Here is a 12,304-nt window from a genome sequence, read left to right on the forward strand (position 1 = left end):
AACTGAGTCAATTCCTACAGTAGGATCAGAATCACCATTAAATTTTAATCAAAATCACGGTGATAAAAGCTATCCATCAACAATATCTGCCCACTCCAGCACTTCTTTAGAAAATCTATCATCTCGCAGAAAAGACATAGACATTCCCGCTTGGACAGATTCTACTGCTAACTATGATATAACTTCAACCGAGACTATTACTATTGTTACTGACACTCATAACCAGTGCAAATTAAACATTCACTGTCCGACGGACATGTTTTGTTATATTGGAGTATGTCAAAATCCGTGTGAAGTTCGGAACCCTTGTACAAAGAACGCTTCCTGTAAAGTCTTCAACCATGAAGCCGTATGTGCGTGCGATGGCCCTGCCGGGGAGAACTGTGAGAAAGGTATGCTAGTAATAATGATACTACAAATTATTAGTTATATTTGCATACCTGTTAGGATAAAAAACTTTTCTTTCCGAAAAATAAGTCAAGTATAAAGGTAGTTTTATCGGACAAATGAGTACTGTTCTGACTAAATGTTAAACTTTGTAAATATACTAATGTTTATAACTTTCCAATATAACGAACTAATAAGAATTTAACATGTAATATACTAGAACCACCTGGAACACCTAAGGCACCAGAACCTTGTCATTCTGATCGGGATTGTATAGAAACAGAAGCCTGTTTTATGGAACTTTGTCAAAACCCTTGTGACTTTGACAATGTATGTGGCGTTGAAGCTAAATGTCATCCAGTTAAACAAAGACCTATGTGCTCGTGTCCAGCTGGTTATGATGGAGATCCCGCTGTAAAGTGTACACCTACAAAATGTAAGCCTTAATTACTCACTTAACATTATAAACTAGTTTATTTAGTAGACCTTGTACGAGTACCTAAACCTTAGTATCCACTATTGTTTAGATACCCAGAGTATTGACTACTAGATATACGAATAAACGAACTAAAACATCTATTAAAATAATAAACGAATTAAATGGTTGTGGGAGTAACCTATACCAATTACAAATACATGCATCGTATCATTAAATATACGGATCATTAAATGACGGTTGACTAGCGTAGTGAGCAGCGACCCTGTTTGCTGAGTCCATGGCCGTGGGTTCGATTTCCATAACTGGAACATGTTTGTGTGATGAACATGAATGTTTCCCAGTGTCTGGTTGTTTATTTGTACATTATAAGTATTTATGTATATTATTCATAAAAATATTCATCACAAGCAACAACACAAGCTGAGCTTACTTTGGGGCTAGATGCCGATGTGTGTATTGTCGTAGTATATTTATTTATTTGTATACTTTTTTGTAAAATATCTGAAAATTTTCACTTTTATTCAGCTGGTTGCACTCGCAATGAAGACTGTCAATTAACTGAGGCTTGTATAAATAATGCATGTCAACATCCATGTGAAATACATAATCCATGCGTACCTAACGCTGTCTGTATAAATACAAACCACGGTTCAGATTGTAGTTGCGTCGAAGGATATAATGGCAATGGATACGTTGGTTGCGTCCCAGGTAAGCTAGCCGAATAAAAGGTATTTACTAGAATGTGGCCATTTGTAAATTTTTAAATAATTATAAACATTTTTTTTAGTGGTTGATAGTCGTTCAGTTTGTCAATATAATGAAGACTGTCCACCAGAATTATTGTGTGATAGATTAAACAGAGTGTGCATTAATCCATGTGCGATAAACGAATGTGGAGATAACGCCGAGTGTTTTCCTTCAAATCACGGTATACAATGCAAATGTTTCGCAGGATTTACTGGGAACCCATTTTTGGAATGTTACCAAGGTATGTATCAAGGGGGTATCAAATGATGTTAGAATTCATAATATGTAAAAGTTACTTATAATACTAGTTGTTCCCTCCGGTATTACACCCGCAAGCACAGCGTACTCCTTCAAAAAACCTAACGTATAGATTTTCGGATTCTCAGCGTTTGGTAGTTCCTAATAACAGTTTCAAATACAAACATGAAAACAAACTCTTCAAGTTTATAATATTAAGTATATTTAGTAAAGACAGCGATGCAACTGCTTTTAACTAGTGTGTGTGTGAATAATATATCTATTTTTGACCTTGGAGCTTCAACAACCCACTATGCAATTACAAATGTCTGTCCCGAGGACCTACTCCAGTTTATCCTAAACTATTATACATTTAATCCCCTATCACGAACTGCTTGGCGGTTATATGTGGTAACACTTTGTTTTCAGTGACATACAGCCTTAAGTGAAGGGTGTGTTGCTGTCTGCTGAGCATTTCTGACCTGTTTCTTCAATCATACTCATCAGTTCTATAAAAATAGTTTAGGCAAAACAAAACTGATAATACAACCCAAACCGATATTCGTTTTCACTACTAAGCTAAATTTCTATCGATTATGTTTTGCGGCCATTTATAATTAATTATTATGTTATAAAATGTATTATTAACTTCTTCCAATTTTACAGTACAAGGTTGTAGGTCCGACAATGAGTGTGCAAATTCTGAAGCATGTATAAACGGAAAATGTGAATCACCATGTAGATGTGGAACTAATGCAATATGTGATGTCCAAAATCACCGGGCCTCATGCAAGTGTTTGGGTGGTTACTCTGGTAACCCAACTTTGAGTTGTGAGCCTCCAACGAATCCTTGTATACCAAATCCATGCGGGATAAACGCACTTTGTGAAATTGACAATGGCAATCCGATATGTTTCTGCCCCAAAGGATTGACGGGCAATCCGTTCAAGACTTGCAGTAAGTAATCATGTCACTTAAGATATTTATAATGGTGTATATCATATATCACAGTAACATAATATGGCCATAACAAGTTCACTCAGTCAGAATAAAACAGCATTTTATTTTTTTTTAGTTCCGGAAGGCAATGAATGTGAACCCAACCCGTGTGGACCATTTACTGGATGTCGAATAATAGATAATAAGCCGGCTTGTTTCTGCTTACCAAATTATGAAGGAAATCCTCCGCGCCAGCCATGTCGTTTGCCAAATAATCCATGTAATCCATCTCCATGTGGACCGAATACACAGTGTACAGTATTATCGAATGGATTCTCTAAATGTACATGTTTGCTAGGTTATGTTGAAAGTCCAAATACTGTACGCGGTTGCGTCGAATCGCGGAATCCTTGTGAGCCAAATACTTGTGGTATAGGAGCACGATGTGATCCAAATAGAGCCCCTGCCTGTTATTGTCCAGAAAACACGCGAGGAAATCCTTACAAGTCTTGCGGCCCTCAATCTTATTTGCCCCCGTCTGTCCTCTGCCAACCAGGAAACTGTGGAGAAAATGCTGATTGCTATGTAAGTAGTAACAGAGAAATGTGTTTCTGTAAAGCTGGATTTATCGGTGATCCGTACATTGGTTGCCAACCACAGAAAAGTCCTTGTAATCCAAGTCCTTGTGGGTCGCAAGCGGTATGTAACATTAATTACGATGGGCAAGCATTATGTACCTGTAGTGAAGGGAGCACTGGTGATCCATTCAGTTTAGAAGGCTGTCATTCCCGGGAATGCGAAATCGATGATGAATGCGCATTAGATAAGTCGTGTATTGGTTACACGTGCCGTGACCCATGTCCTGGTATATGCGGATTAAACGCAAGATGTCACGTAGAGGCTCATCATCCGGTGTGTACTTGTGAAGATGGATTAATAGGAAATCCTTTGCTGTGTTGTTTACTACCCGAAGAACTTAAATCGAATAGACCATGTAATCGTGCGCCATGTGGTACGAACGCTATTTGTCAAGATGTAGGAGAAAACGCTTTATGTTCCTGCCCCCCTGACTTTTATGGAGATCCAACAAAGGAATGTAAGCCAGAATGCCTAATGAACTCTGATTGTTTACCAAATGAAGCTTGTATTAATCGAAAATGTATTGATCCTTGTGCACAAAGCAATGTCTGTGGTATAAATGCTATTTGTATATGTTCAGAACATACTGTGTCATGTTTATGTTCCGACGGATACATAGGAGATCCATTGATTCAGTGCATATATCGACGTGAGTATTTTTTTGTTACCTTTTTTTTTTTCGCACGTTTGGACGAAAAATAGCGAGTTCATCGAAAATATAAAAACGGAATATTGAATTTGGCTTTTTTACTATATTAAAATAGATATCCCATTCATAAATTCGAAATTTGGATGAAGAATTATTATCGTCATAAACTCCTAAACAAAATTTTCTTTCATCATTGTTTTCTGCCTTTAATTAGTATTATGCAGCTACTCACTCACCTTTGGTTAAATGCCTCTTAGCACTATAATTCATAGAATTCAAGATTTTATTAAAATGTTATCCTTTGTATTTATTTCAGCAATTATAATTGTACCCGAGAATTCAACCTTACAGCCATGTACACCGAATCCTTGTGATTCCAATTCATTATGTGATACTTATGGAGACAAGTTTGCTGTTTGTAATCTTTGCACTGGATCTAATGCTATCAACAATCCTGCCTGCCGACCGGAATGCGTTTTGAATTCGGACTGTGCATTCAATAAATTTTGTTTAAAGAATAAATGTGTTGATCCTTGTCCTGGGTCATGTGGTGTTAATGCTGAATGCAAAGTGTACCACCACGATCCGATTTGCCAATGTAAAAATGGATTCGAAGGCAATCCTTACGAACATTGCAAGTTTACAAAAGAGCGTAAGTGTTTATTTAACGTTAACGTTTATTAGATTTATGGTATCTTTTTTTAACTTCAAGAATTGTCCGTACACAATTTTTAAGTCTCACACGACTTTATAAATTATTTTTATTTCACGTAGAAATTAGCAAAATGACTTTATACCTACTTGTTTTAATTATAGCACGCTTGTAACGGCCTGTTAACAGCATACAAAATTCCATAGCAAATCTTGCACAATTGCCGTTACATTACTAAGTCAGTTGATCTGAATCAATAAAGTACATAGGATTATAAAAGACGTTATCGTTAAAATAAAATTCATATTTGTATTTCAGCTGCTCCGCCTGAAACATGTGACAATGTCCGATGTGGAGCAAATGCTATATGTCAAGATTTGAATAACGCCTTAACGTGTAAATGTTCACCCGGTTTTTACGGTAATCCGTACATGTCTTGCAGACCAGAATGCGTCGTAAATAGTGATTGTTCCACTAATTTGGCGTGCATAAATAATAGATGTGAAAATCCTTGTCAAAATGTTTGTGGAATTGGAGCCTTGTGCGAAACTGTTAATCATAATGCTATCTGTTATTGTTCACCGGATCAAACTGGCGATCCATACATAAGATGTCAAGAAAATACTCCCGCAACACCAACATTGTACTCATGCGATCCTTCACCATGTGGACCTTATAGCCGCTGTCTGGTTTCAGCATCTGGATTTGCCGTATGCTCTTGTCTGCCTGGTTTTAGAGGTGTTCCACCAATGTGTCAACCAGAATGTGTTAGTAATTCCGATTGCCCACAAAAAGATACTTGTGTCAACCAAAGATGTATAGATCCATGCCATGGTAGCTGTGGAGTTGGGGCGAATTGTATTGTAGTAAATCATAACCCAATATGTAGCTGTGGGCCAGGGGAAACGGGAGATCCTTTTGTTGTGTGCACAGCATTCGTTGACAATTTCCCGAATGAAAAGAATCCGTGTATACCATCACCATGCGGGCCTAATTCCGTTTGTGAAATAAAATCTAATCATCCGGTATGTTCTTGTCAATTGAACTACTCTGGATCACCACCATATTGTAGACCTGAATGTATTATTAGCCAAGAATGCCAATCAAACCAAGCTTGCATAAATGAAAAATGTGCAGATCCATGCATTGATGCCTGTGGAAATAATGCGGTATGCAATGTTGTGAACCATACGCCTTTGTGTAGTTGTGTAGATGGATACAAAGGGGACGCTTTTATAGGATGCATGGCTGTGTCGAGAGATGACTCGGTAACACCATGTAATCCATCACCTTGTGGCGAAAACACAATCTGTACAGTTATCAATAATGCAGCCCGATGTTCGTGCATACCTCCCAATATTGGAAATCCATATGCAGGTGGATGCCGACCTGAATGTTCTCATAATTCCGACTGTCCAAATAATTTGGCCTGTTTATCGAATCATTGTCGTGATCCATGCAAAGACTTATGCGGCATAAACGCAGAGTGTATTGTTACCAATCATGTTCCTGTGTGCACTTGCTTCAAAGGCTACGAAGGGGATCCATTCTCATCATGCCGTCGAAAATATGCAACACGTGAGTAACCTTAATAGAAATGTTCCACATTTCAATAACTTCATAACAATAAATCATGTAATTTTTTTTACTAAAACAAGTTAAAACAGTTGTACCTTACAAACAACGATAAACATAAAAACATACAACAAGGTTGATGGACTTAGGGCTTTGCAGGACCTCAGTAGGGCGGCTCATTGAATGACCGTTATTATGTATTATATATATGTGTATTATTTGGTCGGAAAATAAACTTCTTCTTTCTTCGTCTTTCTGGCGTTTCAACCCCGAGATAAGCCAACATATATTATTTCCAAATAGTTTGACGTGTTGTACATATGAAAAAATCTAACAGAAATATCACTCAATCTTTTTAGTGATATTTCTGTTAGATGGTGTTCAGAAATATAACGACATCTGTGTCGTATTATCAATGTCACGATCACTCTTAATTATTCTCAGTTAAAAAAACTATTATTTGTTGCTTAAAAGTTATACATTTGGTGTCACTGACTTTAATTGTAGGCATTATTAAACTACATTTTTTCTCTAGAAATCTTCAAGCAGAGTTCATATGAAACGTTTTCGTTCCTTATATAATTAAGATGCAACGATAAATGAGCTGAAGTTATTTTATTTTGTTTACAGCCGCGACACCAATAAATCCGTGTCAACCTACGCCATGCGGCCCTAACAGCGAGTGTCACGTAGTTAGTCAGCGAGCCGCCTGTTCATGTCGCGCCGGCTACCTCGGTACTCCTCCAGCTTGCCGTCCTGAATGCGCGGTGAATTCAGAATGCCCAACCAATAGAGCTTGCATTAACCAAAAATGCAAGGACCCATGTGTACACAGCTGTGGCCTTGACGCGCTTTGCCACGTCGTCAGCCATAATCCTATCTGTATGTGTCCTGAAAACTTTCCTGAAGGGGATCCATTCATCCGATGTTTAAAGAAAAGTAAGTGCTCATTTAGTTTTTGCTGTACTGCGTTTATAATTAGCATGTACGTATAATGATTTCGTTCTAATATATTATTTATAACACACAGGTATTTCGCTGCCAGCACCTAATCCGTGTTTACCTTCGCCATGTGGGCCGCATTCTACTTGTCGGGATGAAGCTGGCCGAGCAGTTTGTGCCTGCGAGCCTGACACTTTGGGTGCTCCTCCAACATGTCGACCACAATGTCTTATTAACCAAGACTGCCCACTTGCTCTTGCGTGCCTAAGTGGTAGCTGTGTCAACCCCTGCGTAGGTTCCTGCGGGTTTAACGCCCGTTGCGTGGTTCAAAATCATCAACCACTATGCTCTTGCGATGAAGGCTACTCAGGAGACCCATTCTCTGGCTGCAATCCAATCGAAAGTAAGTTAAAAACATTTGTAAGTGATTTTTTTTGTATAAGCATTATGCATGGTAGCTAATATGCCTGCATGTTTAAAGTAGTTTTACTATAGTAAATTGTAATTCATATTAAGCTGACAGTCTTGCGAGGAAATGCCAAAAAACTTAAAAAAAATTTAGTGTACGAGACCCACGCTTGCCTCGCCTAATGCGCTTCTGCAAAAGCCAATCTGTAATACAAGACAATCGCCGCGCAAGGCTGTTCGCGCAATGTGGGTCGGGCCACTGTCGTAAAATGTATTATTGAAACACTTTTCAGCTCCTAGAGAAGTTTTCAGTCATCCTTGTAATCCATCACCTTGTGGACCTAATGCCATTTGTAAAGAAAGAAAAGGTGCTGGTGCGTGTACATGTATAGATGACTTTTATGGAGATCCTTACTTGGGATGTAGACCTGAATGCGTTATGAATACAGATTGTGCTATTGGCAGAACCTGTTTTAATAACAAATGTGTAGACCCATGCCCGGGATCTTGCGGACAAAACTCAGAATGTAGAGTTTCCAATCATGCACCTTCATGTTTCTGCTTGCCGGGATATACTGGAAATCCTCTTCATGCATGTTCTCCTACCACATGTAAGACTATCTTTCTTTTCTTATTCTTTCTTATACTTTATTTTTTTCTGTGTTCAATCTGTATATCTTATCTTTATATGCAGCTATTGCGGAACCGGTTGATCCATGCCACCCTTCACCCTGTGGCCCTTACAGTAAATGTCGTACATTCAATGGACATGCGGTTTGTACATGCCTTGATATGTGTGTCGGTTCTCCTCCAAATTGTCGACCTGAATGTATTGTTAGTGCTGACTGTAGACAAAACAAAGCGTGCATACACAATAAATGTCAAGATCCATGCCCTGGTACCTGTGGAATAAATGCTCAATGTCAAGTCGTAAACCATAACCCTATCTGCAGCTGTTTAAATGAGTTTACTGGTGATCCATTCGTGAAATGCTTTTTGGAAGATAGTAAGTTTTGCTGTTTAATTATTTTATGAAGATGAAAAAATAACAATACCTAAGTACATTAATATTACTTAATTGCAGAACAAATGACACCTATAAATAATTGCCTACCGAATCCATGCGGTCCACATTCTCAATGCAACGACATAAATGGACATCCCGTATGTTCCTGTTTAAGAAATTATATAGGTCGTCCACCAAACTGTCGACCCGAATGTGTAATGGATATTGAGTGTCCAGGAAATCTTGCATGTATATCTGAAAAGTGTAGTGACCCATGCCCTGGTTCTTGTGGTTTTCATGCAACTTGCAACGTAGTAAAACATATTCCGATTTGTGTATGTGATCAAGGATACACTGGTGATCCGTTCTCGGGATGTTCAATTGCCCCTTGTAAGTTTATTTTTCATTCCATTCCATTTTTTTTATTCCATTACATATAATATGATGTTAAAGACAAAATAATTTAATTTATTTCTTAAAATTACTAACGTTGTTATTTTTATAGCTATCGAACCACAATTGGAAAATCCATGTGCCCGATCACCTTGTGGTGTTAATGCTGTGTGCAAAGAAAGGCACGGTATTGGATCGTGTTCATGTCTTCCTGAATACTATGGTGATCCATACATAGAATGCAGACCAGAATGTGTATTAAATTCAGACTGTCCAAAAGACAGAGCCTGCATAAATAACAAATGTACTGATCCCTGTCCGGGTGTTTGTGGAATGAACGCCGAGTGTCGTGTAAATAATCACGCCCCATCTTGTGCGTGCCATTTGGGATATGAGGGAAATCCTTTTACTTCTTGTTACCTAAGTAAGATTTCTTATTACACTTATTAAAACAAAATAAACCTATATTTCAGTATTAAATCTCACTTTATAAATATATTGTAGTTTTTCATGGTAACGTTTTGCTTTTAGGTCCCATTGAAAAACAGTCAGATCCATGTGTACCTACACCATGTGGACCATACAGTGTGTGCCGTGCTCATAACGGGCATGCTATTTGTTCGTGTCAGGAGCAATATTTCGGCTCACCTCCGAATTGTCGTCCTGAATGTATGGTCAGCAGTGACTGTATGCCAAACAGGGCTTGTATCAATCAGAAATGCATAGACCCATGTATTGGTGCTTGCGGTGTAAATGCCAAATGCACTGTTGTCAATCACAATGCTTTATGCAGTTGCCCACGTGACTATGTTGGCGATCCGTTCGTTAATTGTGCCTTTGAGAAACGTGAGTTACAAAGATTTTTTTTCAGTGCGTTATATTACACAAAAAATAAATGAAGAATTTTAATGACTTACAAATCTTTAAATAATTTTAGGACCGGAACTAAAACCATCAGGCAATCCCTGTATTCCTTCACCATGTGGCCCAAATTCACAATGTCGAGTTATAAGAGAAACCCCAGCGTGTTCTTGTAAAGCCGGATATATTGGACGCGCACCACATTGTCGACCAGAATGTATATATGACGAAGAATGCCCAAGTAATCTTGCATGCATTCGTGAAAAATGTATGAGTCCTTGTGATGGCTCTTGTGGATCTAATGCTAACTGTAATGTAATCGCACATAAAGCTGTATGTCACTGTCGTGAAAGTTATACAGGGGATCCTTTTAGTGGTTGCTATTTTATTGGTAAGGCTTCATTAGAACCAAATACCGTAAATTTACTTATTAATAATTCATAGTAGATATATTAGTCTTACAACAAAAATTTTTTTTGATTAACAGTGACAGTACCAAGTGAAGATGAAACTAATCCTTGCAATCCATCGCCATGCGGACCAAATTCTCAATGCACTGAAAAGAACAATGCTGGAGCATGTACTTGTTTGCCAGGCTACTTTGGAGACCCATATCTTGGCTGTCGACCTGAATGTGTCACTAATAATGATTGCTCTCCCGACAAAGCTTGCTCGAATAATAAATGCATAAACCCTTGTCAAGGCGCATGTGGAGTAAATGCCTTATGTAATGTTGCACACCACACTCCAGTTTGTCTGTGTTTCGATGGTTATGAAGGAAATCCCGCTATATCATGCCATCTGCAAAGACAACGTTAGTATAACATTTATATTTGAATACATCAGTCGATACGTAGTTCCATTACGTTGATGATTTTATTTTATTTGTAATTGTAGCTCCTGAAGATTTCAATCCTTGTGTTCCATCACCATGTGGACCTTACAGTCATTGTAAAGAGATTAACGGACACGGAGTATGTTCTTGTGAAGAAGGATACATAGGATCTCCACCAACTTGTAGACCTGAATGTGTAACTAGTACAGATTGTCCACAACATCAAGCATGCATTAAACAAAAGTGCAACGATCCATGTCCTGGAACGTGTGGAGTTAACGCTCGGTGCCAAACAATAAATCATAATCCTATTTGTACGTGCAAAGCAGGATTTACTGGTGATCCATTCGCAGTTTGTCAGTTGGAGCAAAGTAAGAAGATAGTAATAATCTTAAAAAAAAAAAATGTGTTTGATATAATAAAAATTATAAAATATCGACTAAAAATAATTGTAATAATTAAAAAGTTGTTTTTTTATAACCCTACTAGCATGCTTTTTCGAAATTTCTTTTTCTTTACTGTTTCTCTATCTTTTTATTCTTAATATATTGAACTTTCTTTCTTAGAACCTATCTTTATGGGGCCTAAAGGAAATCCATGCCTACCATCACCATGTGGTCCAAACTCTCAATGTAAAGTAGTTGGAGAAGCGCCTGCATGTTCATGCTTACCAAATTACATTGGTATTGCACCAAATTGTAGACCTGAATGTTCTATCAATGCGGAATGCTCCGGTAATCTTGCATGCCAGAATGAAAAATGTGTAGACCCTTGCCCAGGTTCTTGTGGCTTTAATGCTGACTGCACCGTAGCGAATCATGTAGCATTATGTAACTGTTTACCGGGTCATACTGGTGATCCATTCAGCGGATGCTCTGTCATTGAATGTAAGTCATCCGGAAGACAATATATATTAGTTATTTAATGAGTGCATGCAATGTTTAACGTATGTATGAAATGTTTCAACAGATGCTTCAGAACCGCCACCTAATCCATGCCATCCATCACCGTGCGGTGCAAATGCACTGTGTAAAGAACGAAATGGAGTTGGTTCTTGCGCCTGTTTACCAGAATATTTTGGAGATCCGTATACGGGATGTCGTCCGGAGTGTGTGTCAAATTCGGATTGTGATCGTAATAAGGCTTGCTCGAACAACAGATGTAAAGACCCATGCCCCGGATCGTGTGGTATTCATGCAGAATGTAGAACAGTAAATCATTCTCCAACTTGTACCTGTCTCTCTGGATATACAGGCAATCCACTCGTAAAATGTGACTTAGAAAGTAAGTTTACTATGTTTTCAATTCAAATAACTTAAGATTAAAATATAAGAAATATCAGGTAACCATGACGGTGATAATTTTTTTATTATATTAATCAATTTAAATTGTGTATTTCTGGACACAGAAACATTTTGATTTGACTCCATACGCTTTACATAGTGTGGAATCGATAGGCATATTTGCAAAATATGTTTTCGGGTACCTTACTGACCAATTATTATTATACCAACGCTGCTTGACGTACCAAAAAGTATAATCGACTTGGACTTTTTTTGCAAGTAAATGTAAATTATTATACCCGTCAATTTAAA

The 12,304-nt window shown here is 37.9% G+C and overlaps 1 protein-coding gene across 1 annotated transcript in view; it reads left to right on the plus strand.

Moving 5' to 3' along the window:
* Window positions 1-12,304, plus strand: part of LOC120624656 — a 111,844-nt gene that overhangs the window by 44,953 nt on the left and 54,587 nt on the right. Inside the window, exons 28-46 of the mRNA XM_039891324.1 lie at window positions 608-823; window positions 1,352-1,534; window positions 1,614-1,814; window positions 2,477-2,767; window positions 2,886-4,037; window positions 4,354-4,689; window positions 5,008-6,267; window positions 6,895-7,203; window positions 7,295-7,609; window positions 7,908-8,225; window positions 8,309-8,620; window positions 8,699-9,010; window positions 9,126-9,437; window positions 9,545-9,859; window positions 9,951-10,265; window positions 10,362-10,688; window positions 10,772-11,080; window positions 11,276-11,596; window positions 11,679-11,993. Of these exons, the coding sequence (XP_039747258.1) occupies window positions 608-823; window positions 1,352-1,534; window positions 1,614-1,814; window positions 2,477-2,767; window positions 2,886-4,037; window positions 4,354-4,689; window positions 5,008-6,267; window positions 6,895-7,203; window positions 7,295-7,609; window positions 7,908-8,225; window positions 8,309-8,620; window positions 8,699-9,010; window positions 9,126-9,437; window positions 9,545-9,859; window positions 9,951-10,265; window positions 10,362-10,688; window positions 10,772-11,080; window positions 11,276-11,596; window positions 11,679-11,993 (7,419 nt within the window). The remainder of the gene's footprint in view (window positions 1-607; window positions 824-1,351; window positions 1,535-1,613; window positions 1,815-2,476; window positions 2,768-2,885; window positions 4,038-4,353; window positions 4,690-5,007; window positions 6,268-6,894; window positions 7,204-7,294; window positions 7,610-7,907; window positions 8,226-8,308; window positions 8,621-8,698; window positions 9,011-9,125; window positions 9,438-9,544; window positions 9,860-9,950; window positions 10,266-10,361; window positions 10,689-10,771; window positions 11,081-11,275; window positions 11,597-11,678; window positions 11,994-12,304) is intronic.

Source organism: Pararge aegeria, chromosome 6 (genome assembly GCF_905163445.1).
Source record: "Pararge aegeria chromosome 6, ilParAegt1.1, whole genome shotgun sequence".
Taxonomy (NCBI): domain Eukaryota; kingdom Metazoa; phylum Arthropoda; class Insecta; order Lepidoptera; family Nymphalidae; genus Pararge; species Pararge aegeria.